Source organism: Sinocyclocheilus grahami, unplaced genomic scaffold (genome assembly GCF_001515645.1).
Source record: "Sinocyclocheilus grahami isolate Dianchi unplaced genomic scaffold, SAMN03320097.WGS_v1.1 scaffold259.1, whole genome shotgun sequence".
Lineage (NCBI taxonomy): Eukaryota > Metazoa > Chordata > Actinopteri > Cypriniformes > Cyprinidae > Sinocyclocheilus > Sinocyclocheilus grahami.
The window spans coordinates 2,712,699-2,737,224 of record NW_015505438.1 but is presented as its reverse complement, the minus strand read 5'-3'; the positions used below and the strand labels follow the sequence as shown (position 1 = coordinate 2,737,224).

The 24,526-nt window shown below is 39.8% G+C and overlaps 1 protein-coding gene across 2 annotated transcripts in view; it reads left to right on the top strand.

Annotated features, from left to right (window-relative positions):
• The first annotated feature begins 15,240 nt into the window (after positions 1-15,240).
• bend5 (BEN domain containing 5) overlaps positions 15,241-24,526 on the top strand; it is a 48,739-nt gene continuing 39,453 nt past the window's right edge. Inside the window, exons 1-6 of one of the 2 annotated variants that reach the window (XM_016290505.1) lie at positions 15,241-15,580; positions 17,303-17,424; positions 18,945-19,317; positions 20,678-20,826; positions 22,410-22,623; positions 22,890-23,783. In XM_016290505.1, the coding sequence (XP_016145991.1) occupies positions 15,412-15,580; positions 17,303-17,424; positions 18,945-19,317; positions 20,678-20,826; positions 22,410-22,623; positions 22,890-23,086 (1,224 nt within the window). In that variant the 5' untranslated portion in view covers positions 15,241-15,411 and the 3' untranslated portion in view covers positions 23,087-23,783. Of the gene's footprint in view, positions 15,581-17,302; positions 17,425-18,944; positions 19,318-20,677; positions 20,827-22,409; positions 22,624-22,889; positions 23,784-24,526 lie in introns of those variants that run through there. The other variant, XM_016290504.1, reaches the window with a different exon arrangement.

The window sequence follows — 24,526 nt, the reverse complement described above, 5'->3', positions numbered from 1 at the left end:
GACTCGGGGCGAGAATGCTCTTCTGCGTGTTGACACATAGCCCTAGGGACTCCAAGTGACGAAGCAGCGTGTTTATATGGCTGACTAGCGTGTCCCGGGACTGAGCTAAAATCAGCCAATCGTCCAGATAGTTGAGAACGCGCATCCCGCTCGCTCTGAGGGGGGAAAGTGCTGCATCTATGCACTTTGAGAAAGTGCGTGGGGCCAAAGCCAGCCCGAATGGGAGAACAGAGTATTGGTACTCTGTGCCCTCGAAAGCAAACCTCAGAAAGCATCTGTGATGCGGTGCTATCTGAATGTGAAAGTACGCGTCCTTTAAATCCACGGACGCAAACCAGTCCCTGGGGCGAATTTGCGGCAAGATTTGTTTCAGTGTTATCATCCTGAACGGACGCTTGCAAAGCGCTCTGTTGATGGGCCTGAGATCTAGAATCGGGCGGAGTCCCCCGTCTCTTTTGGGTACCACGAAATAGCGGCTGTAAAACTCGCTCTCCAGCTCGCTTGGAGGGACTCGTTCTATCGCTCCTTTTTCGAGCAGATTGCATACCTGTTGTCTCAGAACCAGGGCGTTTCGGGGCAATGTTAGAGACTGCACCACGCCATTGAAACGGGGTGGTCTGCATCTGAATTGAAGGGTATACCCACGCTCTATCACACCGAGTAGCCAGCGCGAGATTCCCGGAATAACTTCCCACGCGCTCAGGAACTGACATAGCGGCTTTTGCGGCTTGGTCGTTGGATGCACCGGCGAGTGTGTGGGCGGCGGCTCTGCACTGCTCTGAGGTGGGGCGAGTGGCACCACATTGACTGAGTGAGGAGGAAATAGCTCTTGTTGTGAGAATGTATGCATTTTTATTTGAAACATTTGAAAACATGAACTTGTGGCGCTTGGGAGCCGGGCCGCTCACGCACTCTCCTCCTCTCTTCAGACCGTCAGGATGACGGCTTAGCTGCCGGCGGCGGGCGAGAGTCACGTCGCGGGCTCCTCCGCTGGCCGTGGAGTTTCCTCCCGGGACCCCACGCCTTCCTGTGGAAATCCGGCTCCTGGCGAGGAGCAGTAACGTTAGCCGTCACCTCTGCGGTCGCTGGCCTGGGGTTATCCCTCCGCTGGGAAGAGCCAGGTGCCGACGAGGATCTGGATCTCGCCGTCTGCTGCTGGAAAGTGCTCCTCGGCATCACGTGACTCATGGCTTTGCCGCGCTTTTGAGCCTCCGCGAAGTGCTCAGTAATGGACTCCACAGTGCTACCAAAAAGGCCGGAGGGAGTCACAGGAGCATTCAGCAGCACTTTACGGTCAGCATCCTTGAGGTCAGCTAGGTTTAACCAAAGGTGCCTCTGAAGGACGACCATAAAACCCATGGCCTTACCCACAGCCTGGGCCGCTCACTTCGTCGCCATCAGCGCGAAGTCCGTCGCCGCGCGCAGATCCTTAACGGCCTCTGCCGTGAGGGCTCCGCCCTCCGCTGCCTGCAGGAGCTTCGCCTGAAAAACCTGCAGCACTGCCATGGCGTGCAGCGCGGAAGCCGCCTCGCCATCAGACGCATATGCTTTATTGGCAAGGTGGGCGGTGGTTCTGCACGGCTTTGAGGGGAGGCTGATGTCTGAGCCTAGGGTCTTGGCTGCTGCAGGACACAGGTGTGCAGCGACGGTCTCCTCGACTGGAGGAGAGTGCACGTACCCGTGGGCCTCCACCCCATCCATGTGGGAAAAAATGGCCTGTGTGGCAGAGTGGACGCGCGCAGATTGGGGCGCAGACCATGTTTTCACCAGCTGCTCGTGTACGTCGGGGAAAAAGGGGACCGACGTCCTCGAGTCAGCTTTCCGGGTGGACCTGAAATACCAGGAGTCAAGCTTACTCCTGACAGGCTCCTCTGGAGGACTCCAGGTAAGCTCCAACTCCTGGACAGCCCTTGACAGAACCCTCATGAGCTCCTCCTGGAGGTCTGGGGGCCCCATGCTGTCCGGCTGATCGGACTCCGATCCCGCCCAATCCTAAACAAATACAGCCTGGATGAGCATAAGAGACTTCTTTGAAAAACATTAAAAATCTTGCTGATCCCAAACTATTGAACGTCAGTGTTTGAATTTGTAACTTTTTTCAGCAATAAGTCAGTCAAAGCCTTTTGCATTACAGTGATTTTCCCCCACTGTAACACGCAGCCACTCATGGTTTATTGCTGTAGTATATTTTGCCTAAGAGCATTTGGCCTAATGCGTAAGAATGTCACATATTCAATGAATCCCTTCTTTTGCTGTGACTGGCCTCAATGGCCCTCTGATATAAATGTTTAAAACACATTCCCAGCCAGTTCCACCGCCCTGCCTGAGCAAATGTGTCCCTGAGTGTTTTCTTGGCCATTTCTGTGATGGTGTCTGTATGGCATCCAGCAGTAAAGCAGGTCTGAGCCTGATGGTCTCTGGACTGGGGCCGTGTGGCCAGACACCCTGATGTTTGTGCTTTTGTGTCTGGCCACAGCATCTCCGGGCCAAAGCGGCAACTTGGACAGCTGCACCTCTCAGCGGCCAATACCTGCACCAGTGAGATCTGCCTTTAATGGAGCAGAGGGACCAGGCTTGGCACAGAGAGACAGAGAGGAGAAGATGTAGTGCAAAGTACAGCATGCAAGATGGGGAATGATCATAACCCATTTATACTTCTCTGTGGAAATTTGTCTTAACACCCAGATCAGTGACTGAGTGATGGAAGGTGGTTAAAAGCGAATACAATGGAAAAAAAATAATAATAATGAACAGCAGTTGGTAGAGTCCACACAGCGATAGAGAAACCAAAACGTCTGTTCGGCTGCCTCATGCTGTCTATTTTCCAGTTGATTTTTTCCAAATGCACACAAAGGAGCATAGCGAAAGGGCTGTGAGCCTGTTAATGAAGAAAGAATAAGAGCGTTAATGTAGTCTGGAGGAGAGAGAAAAAGAGAGAGAGAGGGTGTGTGCCGCTAGTCTGGCTTGGAAAATATTTGTAAAATATGCATCATTAAACCATTATTTAAAACATGTCTGGAGCCCAGCCTTGAAGCTTTTCAACAACTAATGCCTCTAGTTAATATCCACAGCCATGCAAATATCACAATTTCACGCCTTCTTCACATAATCAGCCATGGGTTTTTCTGTTCGCCGTGTGAAAAACAAAACAACACGCTAAAGATACTACATGAAAATGCAGTGTGCTGTTTGCTATTAACTTGTCTTTCTCTTTTCACGGCTTGCCATTTGTACGTATGCGTGTTTGTGTACATGAGAAAAGGGAAGATATGTGGGAAAATGTAAACAGTGTTTTAGCAGCCTTTCTGCGGAGACAAACTAGACTGCGATGACTGTTTCGTTGTCACCAGGGCCACTGCCGTTGCCAAGTGCAGCAAATCCATAAGGGGGAAAAAAAGAGTGAGATTTCAGGTCGGAGGACCTTTTGTTATTTCCTGTGGTGGCGGCTGGGACTTTTCAAGAGCAGGGAATCACTCATCAATGACAAAAGGTGTACTGAGATCTGTTTTTATTTGTTGCTACTGAAAGCTGCTTCATAAACGAATACTAATAAGTGAAGATACTTAGGGCCAGGTTTACTAAACAGGGCAAATTAGCATTAGAGCGCAATTCCATAAAAGGGCCAATGGGAGGGGAAAATTCTGCGTGTGATTTACTGACAATGCGCACATTAAAGAACACAGACGCAGCCAGATCATTTCCATAATGACCAGCGCAATCTACCAAGAGCAGCGCAAATTACCGCCTACTTTAAGACATGCTAATTTTGGGTGTTAAATAATGGCATAAATACCAGTAATTAATCAGCATTAATTCTTCACTGCGCGTCTTTAGTAAATCCTGACAGTACTATTTTAACGCCAAAAGTTGTTAGTAAATCTGGCCCTTAATTTAACCAAGCTATATAATTGCATCTCGATGTTAAACCATCAGGTGCACTGTTTGTGCACTTATGTTTCAAAACAATGTCAGTCATTGTTCCAAAGACCCGCACATTTGAGAGCTCAGCCAATCATCATATAGAGAAGGCGGGGTTCCACTTGAGACATAAATATATGATGGGACTTATCAGATATTGTTTCCAATGTAAACAATATGATGGCCTTATAGATTTGCAGTGAAGCACTTCATTTGACTGGAACCAAGAAAAACACGTTTGGAGCCTTATGTCCAATTAAAATGTTTACTTAATTTATTTAAAATAAAGTGTTCATGTATGTACCACTTACATGTATAGACATATTTATATGGAAAACTGAAATTTTATGTTATTTGAAGAAGTAGTGCGTTGTTTTTTGACTATAAAAGCAACACAATATTACAGTGAAACATAAACCTACAACTAACTATAAATAAATACCCAACTAAACCCTTTTGATGTTTCTTGGTTTCCAAAAATATTAATCAGCACAACTGTTTTCAACATTGATAATAATAAGAAATGTTTCTTGAGCATCAAATCAGAATATTAGAATGATTTCTGAAGCATCATGTGACACTGAAGACTGGAGTAACGGCTGCTGAAAATTCAGCTTTGCATTACAATATAAAATATATTAAAAGAAAACAGTTATTTTAAATTGTAATAATATTTCACAATATTACTGTGTTTTTGCTCAAATAAATGCAGCCTTAGTTGAGACTTCTTTCAAAAACATTTAAAAATCTTACCAAACCCCAAAGTTTGATTGCAGTTTTACATATTTTTGTGTCAAATACCATGTTTCATTCAGAAAATACATCAAATTAAGGGAGCGAAATGTGTCACAAACAAGAGTTTCACCAGGGCCACTGCCGTTGCCAAGTGCAGCAAATCCATAAGGGGGAAAAAAAGAGTGAGATTTCAGGTCGGAGGACCTTTTGTTATTTCCTGTGGTGGCGGCTGGGACTTTTCAAGAGCAGGGAATCACTCATCAATGACAAAAGGTGTACTGAGATCTGTTTTTATTTGTTGCTACTGAAAGCTGCTTCATAAACGAATACTAATAAGTGAAGATACTTAGGGCCAGGTTTACTAAACAGGGCAAATTAGCATTAGAGCGCAATTCCATAAAAGGGCCAATGGGAGGGGAAAATTCTGCGTGTGATTTACTGACAATGCGCACATTAAAGAACACAGACGCAGCCAGATCATTTCCATAATGACCAGCGCAATCTACCAAGAGCAGCGCAAATTACCGCCTACTTTAAGACATGCTAATTTTGGGTGTTAAATAATGGCATAAATACCAGTAATTAATCAGCATTAATTCTTCACTGCGCGTCTTTAGTAAATCCTGACAGTACTATTTTAACGCCAAAAGTTGTTAGTAAATCTGGCCCTTAATTTAACCAAGCTATATAATTGCATCTCGATGTTAAACCATCAGGTGCACTGTTTGTGCACTTATGTTTCAAAACAATGTCAGTCATTGTTCCAAAGACCCGCACATTTGAGAGCTCAGCCAATCATCATATAGAGAAGGCGGGGTTCCACTTGAGACATAAATATATGATGGGACTTATCAGATATTGTTTCCAATGTAAACAATATGATGGCCTTATAGATTTGCAGTGAAGCACTTCATTTGACTGGAACCAAGAAAAACACGTTTGGAGCCTTATGTCCAATTAAAATGTTTACTTAATTTATTTAAAATAAAGTGTTCATGTATGTACCACTTACATGTATAGACATATTTATATGGAAAACTGAAATTTTATGTTATTTGAAGAAGTAGTGCGTTGTTTTTTGACTATAAAAGCAACACAATATTACAGTGAAACATAAACCTACAACTAACTATAAATAAATACCCAACTAAACCCTTTTGATGTTTCTTGGTTTCCAAAAATATTAATCAGCACAACTGTTTTCAACATTGATAATAATAAGAAATGTTTCTTGAGCATCAAATCAGAATATTAGAATGATTTCTGAAGCATCATGTGACACTGAAGACTGGAGTAACGGCTGCTGAAAATTCAGCTTTGCATTACAATATAAAATATATTAAAAGAAAACAGTTATTTTAAATTGTAATAATATTTCACAATATTACTGTGTTTTTGCTCAAATAAATGCAGCCTTAGTTGAGACTTCTTTCAAAAACATTTAAAAATCTTACCAAACCCCAAAGTTTGATTGCAGTTTTACATATTTTTGTGTCAAATACCATGTTTCATTCAGAAAATACATCAAATTAAGGGAGCGAAATGTGTCACAAACAAGAGTTCACGTTGACTTTTTAAACAATGGCCACTGGTTTGCTGCTAGAGAGTGAATAATAGAGGTGAGTTGAGATAAGGAACCTACACGGTCAGAAGGGGACAAAGAAACAGTGATTGATAGAAAGAAACAGGGATAATCCTGTGAGACTTCATCGCCACTCGCACTGAACTACCCCCGCTCCTTCGCTGCTGATTTCTTCCATTCGTTCTCAGCTGCTAGCTTGAGAGGAGACTTGATGTGGTTACCTGGTTACCGCCAGGCCTCGTTTGCAGGGTCACTTCATTAATTCCTTTCCTGGTGAAATGGTGGCATGCGTTGGTGTGTGTTTATGTTTGTGTCGGCTCAACAAAGAGCGGTTCGCTCTCACGCTCCACCTGCCGCTGCCCTGTTATCGAATCCACCCACGCACACTCAAACGTTAGCGCACAGTGATGGCCAACTATAGGCCTTGATTTTACCGCTGTCATATTAGCACACCTAGTAAATCTAGACAAGAAATTAGCTACTCTTGGTAAACATTATGTCACTTCTTATTAGGGCTGAAGAACTGAGACTGCTTAAGAGAGGATGAGAACCAGGATGACAAGAATTGCTCCTGAAGTGTGATGTCATGCTGTGAGTGTGTGGGGCCTTCTTGTTATCAGATGTCTTATCAAACAGCAAATGAGCAAAATCTGTCAGCGCCTATTACATTAAGTTATTGATTATCTATCTATACACATACACATATAATATCTATCTATCTATCTATCTATCTATCTATCCATCCATCTTTGAAAACAAGGCTTTGTAAAGCCAGCATTCAAATTTGTCTTGACACATTTTTTTTGCTTAAAAATAGCAGTTCATTGTGAATCGTATGAATTTCTTTTAATTTCCATTAATTTTAATTTTGCTTTCTTACACACAAATTCCAATTGCAATTCTGTATCCTATTGAATTCATTTTAAATTCAGAAAAGTAAAATCGTTTTACAGTGCAGGTGTTCCCAGCAAGCACTGGGGCGTGAATAATTATTAAGGTTGCATTTAGCCACAGTTTGCTAGGGTTATTTGCACTGTTGCTTATGTTGATGCTGTTGTCAAGCAGCATGTTGTGACATCTTGAGTTCATTTTCTACTCAGAATAATATGTGTTATTGTAGCACAAAAATAATTAGTGCTATTGTGTTTTGTGTATACGTGTTTAGGTCTGTGTGGGTAGCTGGGTGCACTGATTTGTAAATATACTTTATGAGGTTGCATTGTTTCATGGATTAAACATTGTACAATCAGCTCTTCACATTATTGGCCTGTTTAAAGTGTGCTTGAAAGTTAAATTTGTCTTACTGTTTTATGTTTTTAGTGCTACTTACATCAGATTTGGAAGTAGAAGTTTTACTTAAGACTAAGATTAATTAAGATTTTAAATTAGATTTAAGCTACTTAATTCAATATTATGTTGCAGAGACAAGTACATTTTACGTAATTATATACCACTTTTTAACAAGTGTCTTTCAGCGGGGGAAAAGATCTCATGAAACTGTAGACTTCCTTCACAGAGACCGTAGATGTAGCTGTACATTTCTTCATTTAGCATTTTACTGTAGAAAACTGTTTTAACTTTTATTTTCACCCCTTGTGAATGTAATTTTGCTCTATATAAATATTGAATGCTACCAGTTTCAGATCTCAGATTCCAATCTGGTAATCTATATCTATTTGACAAAAGCATAATGATTATATATGGTCATCTTTGCCAGTGAACCCTTTCTGACTTCTTTCTGATGTGTCTTTATCACACAGATGGATCCAGTAATCAGCTCCAAGCAATCAAATATTCACAGTTTATCGTCTGCGCACAATGAGGACAAATGAAGTGTCCGTGCAGCGCGAGTCTGACATTATCCAGGACGAAGTGGAAAAGCGCAGTCTAGTCTTTCGTATTAATGCAGCCCAGAGATCATATTTGAAGGTTTGGGAGGCGATGCAGATTCCTGACCTGGCCGGATCGATAGCGTACGCCCCAGAGAAATCCAGATGAAGCAGACTGAACAGGGCCAAAGTATAAGAAGCATCTCTGAAGCTCTCGTTTGTTCTTTAAAAGGAAGATCAATGTCCCCCCTGCCACCACTCGGAGAATGCGCAGCGGGACACCGTGCTGGCAATGATACACCTGTAAATATTTGATGAAGGGAGTGAGGAGTGGTTGTACAATATAGTTTGCGTCTGCTCGACCTGTCAGTTTTGAAGTCTGTCTCAGGGCAGTGCTCCGTTTCAGGGCTACTGTTCATTTCACGCGCGATCACTTTTTTTATTGCCCGACTGATGACTTCACGGCTAATCAATTATTCATGAGGCACTAATTAAAGGACAAAATAAAGTAACGCAAGTAAGGGCAGTTCAATTAAACAAGAAGAGATCATTGCCTTGTAAGTCGCCGGTCAATAGAAGACGCCACCGCCGCCAACTTTTTCCAAACCCACTTTTTCCCGTTATTTTAAACCATATTTCTAATGTTCTCTAAACGATCCCTGCTGTCCCCCTCTGTGCTTCACAGATTCTGGCAAAAACGGCAGGTTTGGAGCTTGCCGTCTGGTTCTATACTTAGCCAGCCAGCGCCGACGCTCGCGTACACATGCGCACCTGGACAAGCGTCTGTCCGTCTCCACGATTGGCACAGGTGCGCTGTTTTGATTGGCTGCGTGCTAATGGCTAATGTGTTCCCGGCTAATGCTGCTGTCACAGCTCCTCATGTCCATCCCTCCCCACCTTCATCACCATCCTCATTCTCTCCCGGGCACCGACCCAAAACATGCCCACCGCCATCATCTCACCCGACACCCACCCTCTTTCCTATTCTAGTCACAGAGCTCCTACCTCCCTCTCCGACACTCGGCTTCATCATCCACATCATTATGGAGATTATCCCATGTCTTTTATTTAATGGTGGCTAATGTATCACCAATAAAGATGAATGAGGGAAGCTGTGAAGCTCTAATTGGAGGGACATGATGTCTGACTCTGAGCCGCTGATAATGTCGACACTGCCAAACAGTTTATGAGGTGCCATCACCAGTCTAAGTGTGTGTTTAGAGGTGGAGGGGGAGCAGACACTTAGTGCAAGTGCTCATTGTTTGATAACTGCGCGCGAGAGAGCGCCGGGCGAAGCCGCGGTGTTATTTGATCTGTTTTCATGAGTTTTGCGTGAGAGGTTTTGCTCGTGTGCTAAAATTCAAAATGACATGATTGTCTCCCATCAGCTCTTGGCCTGGTCTGTGTATTGAAAGTCTTGATGACATATTTAGCTTTCGTTTTCCCTCTATGTGTTATTTTTTATTTATAAGAACGATAGGAAATGCACGGGAACAGGAAATGATGAGGAGAACACTGTGAGCCACTGCAAATAATCATTATCAGTCCCTTTGACAAATTTTCTGTCATGCCCTAGTTTTATCCATCATAAAAACATTGTAATGTGATTTATTTTTAATCAGTTTCCTGGAAATCGAACCCATGGCCTTTAGTATCATGTTCTGCTATTATAGACTTTTTCCTTTGTGAAAGTGTAAAAAATGACAGTGCAGTTATGACAAAGCTGATTTAACACACAATATTCAGTGAATTATTCCACTGGACTATACTGTACTTACATGAATCTCTTTATAGTTTTTCTTCTCTGAATTCTCACATCTAGTCTGTTTTTAAGGGGTGCGCTAAAATGTTTTTTTTTTTTCACTTTTCCATTCACTGTGTTTCAACTTATAATGCTAAGGTCACATGGACTATGTCACATGCAAAGCTATTTTGTATCTTTTCAAATGTAAGTTACTATTTCAAATCAACCTCATAACTTAAGTGTTCATGTTAAAGCAATAGTTTACCCCAAAAAATTTAAATTATGTCTCTCACGTCTCCACTTACTCAACTCTCCTTACTCCAAATCTGTCTTCTGCAAAATACAAAAGACGATATTCTGAAAAAAAAAAAAAGTCTTGATTTATACAATGAAAGTAAACATTGTATGAACAAACTGTTGAAACATTCTTCAGAATTATTTTGTATTTCACAGAAAAAAGAAAGTCATTCAAGTTTGGAAGAGATGCAAATGAGTGACAGACTTCATTTTTGGGCAAACTATCGCTTCAAATAAAATTCCAGACCTGTTTGCTGGAAAGTTGCTCACAACAGCTTGGAATTCAGTTGCAAATTTCACATTTGATACATTCTGTCCTGAACTGGAGCCACTTGAACGCATCAGCCAGGGGATCTGGGTAGTCTTATTGGAGCGGTCTCCGAGTACAGGACAAGCCAACCATTGAGGGGCAGATTAGATTAAGAATAATCCTTTCGCTGCGCGCTGAGCCCATCTCTGCAGAGTCCACTCACAGTGCATCAGTTACACCACTCTGCCCAGCAACACGTCACGGGCCCCAGTCCAGCCCAGAGCCATTCACTGAGACTGAGATGTTCCTTTTACTGTTCGTATAGCTCATGACACAATCACTGTCATTTTGCATATGTGGCATTTAGCAGTATAGATGGACACAAAGTACATTCTGTCTGGTGGCCTCACGGATCCTGCAGTCTGACCTCATCTCCAGTACCGTAAGCACACGGTCTTATCCCTGGAGCAAACCTCATCTCTGCACTTTCAGCTCAGGACTTGATGGCAGATCTGACTCAAACAGTAACATAAAATGAAAGGAAATAAATGGAGAGAAAAAAGAAGAAAGGGCAAAGCATCCAAAGTTCTGCATCACTTACTTTTCAATTACGGCAGGCGAAGCAGAACGAATTGTTAGTGCCATTTATTGACTGTGCCTTTCTCGTTATTAAAGTACTAGTGAAGAAATCCATCCTTTTGTATAACAACCTGCCTGTTTAACAATAACAAAATGTTTCTTCTCTGTCAGATAGCCTTTGTCATTTGGAGAGAAACAAGGAACAGAGAATGGCAGGGATAGCAAAACAGCATGCACTGATACAGTCGGGTGTGATCCTGAAGAATACCTCTTCCCTCACAGCACTCAGCTGAGACCATTGGTGCAGAGCAAAAGTAATGTGTGAATGAATCGATTATGGTAATGATTGGCTGCCTGAAAGATTTTTTCTTATGCCGTATAAGAGGGATATGAGAGATATTGAAAATGCATTAACGGAGATGCAGCACTGGATACCCAGAGATGGAAAACCACAGTGTGCTAGCAGTCAGGCATGGGCCTTTTTCATCCTTGACTTGTGATCCTTACACTTATGTTGATGTTCCACATAATAGACCACATACAAAACACTGTGATGAATCTCCAGTGCAAATCAAAAAGCTGCAACAATGGGAGCATTCATCCCACAGTAATTCCATGTTGGGTCTGCTGAACCGAATCAAATTTCTTAGAATGGACTTGGATCGGGTCTGTTTTGAAACATGCTTTTAATAGCAAGTGACAATTTAATATCTATTATAACATCCAATAACAATTGCTCCCACAAATAAATAAATAAATATTATATTCAAAGTGTATGGCATGGTTCAAAATACTATTAAATATGGTCACTATTATACTTCTGTCAGTGCTTAATTTGTAAATGAAACATTGCCGGATCCAAATCAGAAGTTAAAAGGCGCCGTGACCGACACTAACAATACAACAAGTTTTCCCGGAACATTCAATGACGTCTCTAAACGGTGATGACACAACTATAAGAGCATCGTTCACAAGTTTCTGCATGCACCTAACTATACAGCCTAGGTTTTCAAACCCTGGGTCAAAAATGGGTCGCCAGGGTGATTTAAAGGCACAATATGTCACTTTCGTCGCTAGAGTGCGCGTATTGAAAATAAACAAAGAAACAAAGGCATAGTTTGATGACGCCGTGACTGAGTGTGGAATCATGGGAGTTGTGGTCTTCATCCCCACAGCCGATGCAATCCGACGGGACTCGGGCAGAAATCATGTTCATGGATGAGCTAATGATTTAGTAACGTAGTAGAATGAAGCAGGGTGAGGCTGAAAGTCATCGAAGCGAAACGAGGCCGCTGAACGGGCGTGACACGGCTCGAAAGCAGCGGAGCTTTTATTATGCCACAGTCGACAGCTTCCGCTCCTTCTGGTCGTGCATATGTGAGGGGGGAAAAGCAGCGCTGTTTTATCATACTAGATACATTTGAAAGTTCTGTTATAATGCTACTCTGTGCGGTTGTCAGTCTATTAAAACGCACAACATATTAAAGCGTCTTTGGTGTTTCCATGTTTTCTACAAAACAAAACCGGAAATCGAGGGGTTATGACGTCATTGGCAGGCGACACGATGACACTATAGACACAGTCCGTGTCACTAGTTAAAATTGCTTATTTCTCTGGATTTAAACATTCTTTGAAACATTTGGGATAATGTAAGTACACAAGTCAGCAAAATATATTACACTATTCTAGTGGTTTTTGGATATTTTAATAAAAAAAATCACATTAAAAATGTTACGTAATGTTACATTTAAGTTACATTAAAAATAACAAAATTTGTTTCCATAAAAATAAAATACAATCATAATCTATATAGAAAAGGTATAAATATGTGAAATATATCTGACATAAATAATTAACAGATGTGAGGCGCGGCGATCCGCAAACAAGTTCACGGAAAGAAAACCGAGAACCGAGATGACAGAACTGCGCATCCTGTTTGTTTGCTTAATTACAAAAACACAAATGTTCTTTTTATTGCGAGTGTGCAAAAATAAAAGTAAATATTTACATTTACATTGTCATTTAGCAGACGCTTTTATCCAAAGCGACTTGCAAATGAGGACAATAGAAGCAATCAAAACCAACAAAAGAGCAATGATACGCAAGTGCTATAACAAATCTCAGCTTAACGTAATACATACGTAGCAAGTTTTTTTTTGTATTATTATATAGGCCTAATAAATAAAAAGAAAACAGATAGAATAGAAAAAGAATAGAGCATGCTAGTGTTAGAGGCCTTTTTGCTTTTAGTTAATTGTATAATAAATAAAAAGAAAATAATTAGAATACAAAAAGAATAGAGAAGCTAGTGTTCGTTTTTATTATTATTATTTCTTTTTTAACACTTTGCGGGTTGTCTTAATCTTATCTGTATGACCAAAAATGATTGTATAATAAATAAAAAGAAAATAATTAGAATACAAAAAGAATAGAGAAGCTAGTGTTCGTTTTTATTATTATTATTTCTTTTTTTAACACTTTGCGGGTTGTCTTAATCTTATCTGTATGACCAAAAATGGAGTATTTAATGTTGTTTGATCGCGCCGGCGCCTCGCACAGACACCATATATTATAACAATTCAAACTTGCCATCGCAGTGTGTTCATTATAAAAAATAAAATACAGTCAGCCAAACATATCAATTTAAAGAATCCGTAGTATAACTGGTCTACAGCTGCTGTTATGCCAAGCGCATTTTTGCGCATGTGAAGAGGATGATTTTTTCCCGTGGATATGCGAACGCGCATGAAGCCTAGTCTACATTATAAATAATAGTTTCGCTTTGTTTTGGTTTCTTTAGCTTTATATATTTTTTTCATTCTTGATCTATTTACATTTAAATGGTTTGTTTTGGAGTGAGGGGAACTATATGATTATAATGTTTATGCATTATAATATTTCACTTTATTTGGTATTCTGGTATTTCTGATATTATTACACTCTCTCCAAATGTTCAGCTGCTCAAAAAAGAGTGGAGAGAGTGGGTTAAGCAGTAGCACCAATCAACAAGACCACAATCGCTGTGTCTACAATGCAGGCATGCACTGTCACGATCTAATGCACTTGTTAATGCCAGATCTTTAAAAACAAATACCAGAATGCAAAAATCCAAAATCTGACATTTTCCAGAACAGGATCCGGCTCAAATTAAGCACTGACTTCTGTGACTAAACAGCTCAAAAGTGATAACACATACACAACGTCTGATATTACACACAATTCTGGACTTTTATTGGCTATATATATATATATATATAGCCAATAAAAGTCCAGAATTGTGTGTAATATCAGACGTTGTGTATGTGTTGTGTATTTATTGAGATGCACCTGTGTGGGTGTATATATATATATATATATATATATATATACACACCGCCACAAACTGATCACCTCCATGCCACGCCGAATTGAGGCAGTAATTAAAGCAAAATGAGCCCCTACCAAGTATTGAGTACATGTACAGTAAATGAACATACTTTCCAGAAGGCCAACAATTCACTAAAAATTTTTTTTTATTGGTCTTATGAAGTATTCTAATTTGTTGAGATAGTGAATTGGTGGGTTTTTGTTAAATGTGAGCCAAAATCATCACAATTAAAAGAACCAAAGACTTAAACTACTTCAGTCTGTGTGCATTGAATTTATTTAATACACGAGTTTCACAATTTGAGTTGAATGAATAAAATAAATTAACTTTTCCACGACATTCTAATTTATCGAGATGCACCTGTATATTTAAATATATATATATATATATACATACATACTGTATATACATACACACACACACACACACACACATATATATATATATATATATCTTAGCTGTTTAGAAGTCTCTTTAAGCAATTTGCCGCAACACAAATGATTCTGGGAGCACTACACTTTGATAAATGTACAATTATATAACAGCTCTAGTCATTAAATCTGATAAATTTGTCTGTAAAGTAACTTGATATTGGAAACCTGTTTGATACCAGTCATTACTTTTTAGCAATTTAACAGACTTTTACAACAATAACAACAACAACTGATCTTTTATTTACATATTTGTATTATACTAATTATGAAACTCCCTCTGGAATTTAAATGTATCGTATTATAGAAAAATGTATTATTATTATTAATGGTGACGATGATATACTATCCTGTTTTATACTATAACTGCAATGATTATTGACATTATTAATATTTTTCTATTACTATTTATGTATTTATTTATTTTTATAATTAAGGGCCAACTACATTTTAACCCCCAAAATAAACCTCTCGTCACATCTGTTTTGATTAGTACAGTCTGTGGCGACCAGGCTCTGCATTTCCTCAACTGATACGCACCAGCCAGACAGAAGCAGTCAATCGCAGAGGCCTCCCCACGGTCTCCCCCCTCTTTGTGTTTATATGTGTTTTTTAATATCTTTTTTGAGGGAAACTGTCAAGCCCTATCCCAAAGATCAGGGACCAAAGAGCAAAAATAATGTACGCTTTCGTGCGTTTCTTGGAGGACGATATGTGCTACGCGTTACCTGTGTCAGACGTGAAAGATTTCCAGCCTGTGCACAAAAGAGATTTTGATGATCAGAAGGTGTATGTGGTGCTGAGAGGCGCAGGCCAGCCTGCCAAAGCACACATCCTCGCCCTGGCAGGTGAGTTCTGCTCTTCTCTTCTTATTAACTAACGTTATAATAATAACCTCCATAAATAACAGAACGCTACGGTATATAACAGCTTAACGGATCATCTGAAATGTCATGCAACTTTGATATAAATCATATTTTCTTATTTTCATGAGCATGAAACATCATTTGTGAAGCTTTATATTATAATTATGGCGTAATATGAAGTTACCACACAAATTATCATTTTAATTTGACATGAGCATGCTTTAACACGTATGCATTGGGGTGTTAAGAGAAGATTAATGATATAACCATGAGTGTTTGATGTGATAAATGGATGTAGACGGAGAATATGTCAAAGGTTTGATGTCGTCGTGATTGTTCTGGTGTTTTTAGCTCATAGTGATTGCGGGGTTTGTGTTACAGAGAGATGTAATGGTGTCTGTGCTTGACAAGCCCAGCAATCTGAATACAAACGCGTGTCGAAAACGTCTGAATAAGTTCGTGAAAGTAGAAACGAAAGATAAGAGGGGTTTAAAGCAGAGAGAGGCTCAGGATGCTAATCGATGGTTAGCCTGCTGCTAACGCTTCCTTCATTTATCGGCGGTGCAGAAGTGCTTAAACGCGAATAAAACCACTGTAGTCTTTTTAAACTAATAAAGATACTGAAAAGCAGATATTATAACCAAAAAGTGTACGTTTGTAGTTTTTAGCTTTACCAGCTATGTTACTGTCGTCACATTAGCTAGCCAGGTAAGGCATATTTTATGTCGTTTTTATTTTTACGCCCTTCAGTTTGCTTGAAACCTTACGTCAGCATATTATACTGTTAAATTATAACTTGTCAGAGTAGTATGTGTGGTTTAAATCAGTGCTGGTGACACTTCCTGCTTCAGCTCAAGTTATGAAAACCTCCAACCACTTTCACTCCTGCCACTCTTCAACCAGGTCTATTTAGATACATTACTAATCTACATGTGTGGCTCAACCTGGTCTTACAACCCTGATCTCTTTAGGGAACAGAAGTCTGGAGTCCAGTACAGCTTTTAAATAGTTGCTTTAACTTAAGCAGTCTGCAATCTGTTGTGGCCGACCTTGAGGCTTATCTCTCATACCTGGCCAATGTAGAACTTTTAATGCATAGTTAACATTCAAGATCTTAGAATGATGATTGAGGGCATTTTCCACTTGACATGATAAGGGGTTAGGTAGGCACATTTATATGGTCCGTCTTCTCCAAGTGGCCTTGGGTACTTGACACTGCATCACACGTTGACAGCTGTGACGACCCCGCCTGTCAAAATCATATTGATGCTGCACAGTCAACGTCACTCTGCAAAGTTAAACGCTCCATTAATAGTTTATTGCAACAATAGCTAGTCATCTGTGTCATTACAAGGTTACTGGGAAGCTTCTCCGCCAAACTCATAAAATGTTTCTCTTGCTGATGTGTCCTTGTTTTAACCATATCATCATTCCAGAGCAAAGAAATGAAATATTTGCGTCTCTGACTTGTTTCCCCTCTTTTTTTTTTTTTTTTTTAGAAAGCATTGAGGAATTTGAGCACAGTATTATGCAAAAGAAGATGAAAATACCCAAGATGTCCAACAGGAACACAGTGGAGAATGCCAAACTCATAAAATGTTTCTCTTGCTGATGTGTCCTTGTTTTAACCATATCATCATTCCAGAGCAAAGAAATGAAATATTTGCGTCTCTGACTTGTTTCCCCTCTTTTTTTTTTTTTTAGAAAGCATTGAGGAATTTGAGCACAGTATTATGCAAAAGAAGATGAAAATACCCAAGATGTCCAACAGGAACACAGTGGAGAATCATTTTGGCGAGGAGAGAGTGCCCCTTAGACATAAAAAGGTCGGTATACATGTTTTTAAGAAAGGTTTTAAGATTTGGGAGACTAAGACATTTGCAGGCTTGCTGCTACTGGTCTGGATTTGTAGATGGGGAACATGTGGACAGATCAAGAATGGCGCAACAGGGATTTTTTACTGATATTAAGAGTGTATTTTATAGTCCGCACGCAAAGCAAGACAAAATACTAGAACATGTTTAATCTGGCAGTTTTAGCTAGATACCAGAAAGGCCATGTGTTTCACTCATGGGCTTGTTGTTGTTGTTTTTTTAATGCCATGTCTTCTTAATTGTACAGTCCGTTAAAGTTTACAACTCACTTTGGTGTGCTCTTGCAGTTCACACCCTAATTACTTAGTGTGTTTAATATAAACTGAGTTGGTTAGTTTTCATTTCACAGAACATATGAGCTGGTTCAGCACAGAACTGAATTTTCTTGAGCCAGTTCAGCTCTTACAGTGACATTTATTAGCAAAGCAAGACAAAATACTAGAACATGTTTAATCTGGCTGGTTAGCTAGATACCAGAAAGGCCATGTGTTTCACTCATGGGCTTGTTGTTGTTGTTTTTTTAATGCCATGTCTTCTTAATTGTACAGTCCGTTAAAGTTTACAACTCACTTTGGTGTGCTCTTGCAGTTCACACCCTAATTACTTAGTGTGTTTAATATAAACTGAGTTGGTTAGTTTTCATTTCACAGAACATATGAGCTGGTTCAGCACAGAACTGAATTTTCTTGAGCCAGTTCAGCTCTTACAGTGACATTTATTAAATCTTAAAAGGATAGCAATGTTTTGGCCCGTATGATATTTTTTTTTAGTTATCAGTTTTATTAGTTTAAATTGTATACAATAAAATCAGTAGGTATTATCATGTGTATTGATACTGTTTGATCATTATAAAGCAGTCCAGCTTTTTGAGTTCTATTTTCTTCCAACCATGCTATAAAAGGAAAGTCACATGAGATGTTGTGTTCCTCCATTCATACCCATGTGAATGCAAGCATATGAGTAGGATTTTGTGTACTAAAGTTCAGGTTTGGTGAACTCTGCCCTACAAGTTTGGATAGTAGAAACAGATTTGATCTAAACATCAAAGTTTAACCTCATCACTTAACGTTAACATTTTAAACCACTGGGGAAAGTGGAGTAGATTATTTGTTATTTATAATCTATAGTAATACATTTAAAAAGATATATACACACACATTAAAACAAAAAACGATGAGCTACAAGCGAGAAGCTGTTTGGAGAGTCATGTGTCCATGCGTTCATGTGACATCACAGTGCTGTGCTGTTCATTTTCAGTGAATTGAAAAGATCAAGGAAATTTAGATTACTTATGAAATTAGCTCTTTAAATCTATGTGGATCTTTGTGAACTGAAAAATTCTCATTAGGTGTGCGAGTTAAAACTTAAAATCTCTGGAGAAAGGTAGATAGATATCCAAAAACAAAAATAGTATATTATTATTTACTTGTACGCAATGTGCATTGGTCAAGATGCTGAATGTTGTTATGCAGGTTCAGTCACAGGAACAGCAGAGGGCCAGTTCCAACTCCTCAAAGAGCCTGGCTGCTGTGGTGGCACGGCTGGAGAGGAACGCTGTCAACTCCTGCACTGAGGGAGAGGAGCTGGACAGACTCACAACAGAGGAAGAGGAAGAGCAGGACGAGGCCGTGGTGCCTCGTGTCCTGTATGAGGAGCTGGTGCACAGCTACAGGCAGCAGGAAGAGGAAATGAGACGCCTGCAACAGGAACTGGAGCGCACACGCAGGCAGCTGCTGCAGCAGGCCAAGAAGCTCAAGGAGTACGGCAGTCTGCTGACTGAAGTCAAGGAGCTGCGTGATTTCAATCGACGCCTACAGGACGTCCTGCTCATGAGGCTTGGCAGCGGTGAGATTTGCATGAATCATACATATCGGCACACTTGACAAACTAAAGGCCTGTTCACACCAACGCTGATACATGAAACAGTGTGCAAATGTAAAATATTTGCACCAAACTCGTTGAACAGATCTAATGCAGAATTTTGATTTGTTTGCTGAATCATAGAAATTCATTGTTTTGATTCAAACCTAAACCTTGAAATTTATCTGTATTGTAAATTTGTGCTTAAAAGACTTTGACATTGATTTTCTAATTAGTATCACTTTATATTGTAACCGCTTCAAACATGGCTCATGCAAACAGAATTTAATGTCAGAATTATCCATTTTGCTTTACAACGCAATTTAGCTTGTTAGCATTTTTTAAGGATTCATAGAGCTTTTTAAAAAAAATTCACTTAATACAAAAGCAGCAATGGTTCAGTTTAACATATTTAACATTGTCAACTTTAAGTAGGCAATAGTGAGTGACACATTTAGTGTCCAATTCAGTGAAGATCAAAGACTTACTGCATGTTCAGACAGCAATTTAAATGTGTTCTTGTCATTTTTAGGGCTGCCAGACAATTAAAATGTTCATCATTTGATTAATTTGATAATTATTTAGCATAGCAAGTACTTAATTAATATTCTGCATATCAAGTAATTAATTATGTCATGTAATTATGTTATTAATTAATCAAAGTAATCGCACGTTTTTGGCGTCCTTTTGCACTATTTCTAAGGCAATCTTTTACCATAGTTTTTTTTTTTTTTTCAGAATCTCTTTAATTAATTGTACTAAGTTAGCATGTTAAATTGGCAGCCCTAATAATTTAACATTTTTAATGTTATTACATTTTCCACATAGTTCTGAGCTGCAGAGACTGATAATTCACTCAGATGAAGACTACAGTACAGGCTGCTTAAAGAGGACATAGTGTCCAGAGTGCTCAGGCCAGTATTCCGGCCAGCTGCTGTGCCTGTGTGTGTGTGTGTGTTTGGGGGGAACAGACTGTGGTCTGGAGCGAGCTGGTGGAGCAGGCTGAAGATTAGACCGGCCAGGGCTCTTTAGGGTCAGACGTGCAGTGCACTGACCGATATTAAAACTCAACAGATACATTAGAGCTTAGTGCGGCCAGCCACCAAGCCAGCTTACTGAGCTAAAATGACCTGGTTGTCTTGAGGCACGGGAGAGCCATGTTTCAGGCAGCACTCCAAAGGGAGCGGGCCAGGACTTACTGCGGCCACACTGGACTGAATTCAAAACTGTCATTAGAGAGCAGGGAACTTCTGCCGTGAACACTTTCTCAGGATTACACTCATCTTTCTCCTGTTAAATTGTGCTTCACTGAATGGTGAATAGTGTTTTGCTTTGCTTCATACAGAGCCGATGCATGACAATGGCACACAGACAATCAAAGCAGAGGTGGTGGAGCCGATCAGTGAACCACAGGAGGTGTGTCAAGAGGAAGCCAACACTAGCTCCACCCACTCCCCATCCCCGAGAACCGTCTACACCTTCAATGATGGAAAAGTATGTAGTCCTGTGTGTTTTACTGTCTTTTTCAAACATCCCAAAAATTCATGACACCCAGCCTTACTTTATTCTAGCCTTTTTAGCAGAAATATTTAAGCCACATATTTAAAATATATATACACCACCATTTAAAAGTTGGTACTTTTTTGCTAGTTTTTTAAAGAAATTAATAATACCTTTTATTCACCAAAGATGCGTTAAGTTGATCAAAAGTGACCGTTACAACTTTTTTACAAAATCTTAACAAAAGATTTCTATTTCAGCTGTTCTTTTACATCAAAAATTCTGAAAAAATGTTCACGGTATCACCATAAATATTAAGCAGCACAATCATCTTACTAACCCTAAACTTTTGAATGGTAGTATATATTATGTATATCTAACTCCTCATTCTATATATTTATTAAATAACAGCATGTCAATTGTGATGAGACCTTCCAAAGTTATGGTCATCTTGATTTTTTATTGGATGTATTCAAACATTATTCATGGAAGAAATGTGACTTGACTTCGGTCATTAGTTCAATGCAGGCAGTATTCCAGCTACTCGTTTAACTGTTGTATAAACAACACAATTCAGTGATTTTGCCGATGCTCCTCGTGTTAGCACAATTCAGTGTTTCTTTTAATGTTTTGCAGTGGTGTATGGTTTGTCTAATTGACTACCGAAATCCCTTCTACAACCATCCCCCCCATCAGTCTCAAAGGGCCTTTTAACCAGAACGCTTGCTGTGATTTTGAGCCCTGTTAGCAGACATTGGGTCCGCATTTTGCGTTTTTCCTACTGCCTCGCATGACAGGGGGGAATTTGTGTTACATGCTGAAAGGGTTCTCAGTTCAAGCGTGAAGAACAAAAGCAAATTAGGCCCTTACACATACGCACACGTATCCGGCATTAATTATTTGTACCACAGGAATTGCCCTGAGTGACAGGTAGCCGTAGAAAAGCAAATCTCCTCTAAGTTAAGAGCAGTGAAAGCTTGTCTGCTGGACCAGGGCCTAAAGCACATTAGTTGCATTGGGGAAAAGCCACTGGATCCGAGCCTGAAGACTGCTCAGGGTGACAAAGCAGAAGGCACATTACCTCAGCTGTTACTCACCAGCTGCCCATCAATCCACCTGATGGCTGATGGCCACCTGATGGTTTATATTACTTGCGCCCTCCTCAAGTATCTATCTGTCTGTCTGTCTGGCTGGATGGCTGGCTGGCTGTCTGTCTGTCTGTCTGTCTGTCTGTAGGTGCTCAGGGCAGTACTAAATAAAAACAACTATTTTATATGATTTTAATTTGATTTGATTTTTTTCAGGATCAGCAAGGTTTATGTAAACTTAGGAGCACAACTGTACTACATGCAACACAAACAGCTGTTAACAAGCTTACATCTGAATCACATAGAATCTTGCATTTCATCCTCCATAAACAGAGTGGTTTAATTCATTGTGAAGGGAAAGCTACCATGTCTCAGACACACTTCGGGGAATAGACCACATGGCACTTAAGTGGCAGAATGTGAAAGCAAAATCTTGTCAGTGACCGTGTGTGTATGCTGCATATTTGAAGAAGAGTCTGTCTCTTGCAGGTGCACTTGGGTGGAGGGATTTGGGTGGAGGAGGAGAAGTGGCACCAGCTACAACGGACACAGGGAGACTCAAAATTCACCAAAAACCTGGCGGTGATGATCTGGGGCACAGAAACCCTGAAGAACCGCAGTGTGACTGGCGTCGCTACAAAGAAGAAGAAAGACGCCCTGCCCAAACCACCGCTTTCACCGAGCAAGCTCAAAATTGTCAGAGGTAAAAACACTGTCTTTAAAAAGATTTGTTATTAAAATTAGGTTGGGGTTATATTTTTAGTTCTGCTGATACAAGTTTGGAGAATTTTTATTGTAGAACAAATTTTAACTTCCAAAACAATTTCATAGAAACAACTAATATCATACTTAAAACTTCATTTAAAGAAGTTAAACTTAAATATTTGTAAAATGTATGGGAAAAAAACATCAAATTACAAGGCATTTTCTGTTTTCTTTGCTAATTTCTAGTCTACTATTTCATTCCAGAGTGTCTGTACGACCGTGTGTCTCAAGAAACAGCTGACAGTGCAGAGATCACCCAGCGATTATCCAAAGTGAACAAATACATCTGCGAAAAGATCATGGATATCAACAAATCTATCAAGAACGAGGAACGACGAGAATCCAAGCTTCTCATCCAGCAGACGGTGAAGATGGAGAACTTCCCCTACGACGGTCTGTAGGGGGCGCTGAAGTTGTCACCATAGCTCATTCTACTCCTCAAGGACTTCTGGTGGAGAAGGTGCATGTAATCACCTGCGCTGCCAATTGAGATTTCCACTGATGCCCTCCCAAGACCTCTCTGTCTCTTACTCTCGTAGACCCTGTTTTACAGCCTGTCTGACAGTTTTACCTCTCTCCGCACAGCCTTAGCATGCTGGTGTGCATTCTGTGAGTGAATGGGGTGGGTTTTTTTAAGCTCTGACGGGGGATCTCGGCGTGGGTCGGATATTATGCCTGATAGACAGGTGCGATCCTTTAAATCGTGTGTGAGAAAAATGTGTTTGGCACATCAGCTTGTGTTCTGTGTCAGAACATGTCCTAATGTACTAAAGAGGTTTCCCTTCAGGAGAAGTCTTCTTGTTTCAGGAGGATGTTTGCGAGGTGTCATAAATGCTGGCTTAGAGTCGGAGTCTTAAGGGGAGGTAGGTCACTTCACAGGGACCATCTGCTAAAGGTACTTAACATAAAGAGTTGCACTTTTAAACAGGGTCACACCCTGCGTCGTCTTAATGAACGATTGATTTAATTAATCAATCTAGGCTTAATTGCTTTCCTGAGATGACTACTGATGGTCTGTTGTTGTTCTTGATGGTTGTTAGGGGTGGAGAGGTCGCATGTAGTCATAGCAGCGTGTGATTGGAGATAAGCCACAAAAAGGTGAACAAATCATTCTTAAAAGTTAAATTTAGACTTTTTACGATCATCAGTAGACTTCTTATGTTTGTTTTAGGCTGTATACTGCCTTCAAGTCCTGTTGGGAAGTTCCTGTGGTTTAAAAGTTGTAATTACGATGACGCGTTCAAGTCATTTACACTGCTGTTCAAAAGTTTGGGGTCGGTAAGATTTTTTAGTATGTTTTTGAAAGAAAAAAACAGTAAATTTCTGAAATATTATTACAAATTTGAAATAAGTGTTTGTTTTTTTTAATACTTATTAAAATGTCATTAATTCCTGTGATGGCAAAGTTGAATTTTCTTCTGCCATTACTGCAGTCTTCAGTGTCACATGATCATTCAGAAATCATTCTAATATGATGATTTGGTGCTCAAGAAACCGTTTTTACTGTTAACAATATTAATAACAATTGTGGCGCTTAATATTTTTGTGAAAACTTTGATACTTTTTTTCAGAATTTATTGATGAATAGAAAGTTCAAAATAATGACATTTATTTAAAATATAAGTCTTTTGAATAAAAGTATTAATTTCTTTAAAAATATATATATCTTATCGGCCTTTGAATAGCAGTGTATATTCTAACAAAACAAATTAATTTGAGTAAAATTTGGGGCCTGAAGAAATACCCAGTAATTCAGATTTCTCTTTACATTTCATCTGATTCAACTCTGAAGAGAGTATTTAATGCCATATTTTTTTTAATTCTTATTATTGGAGATGTCT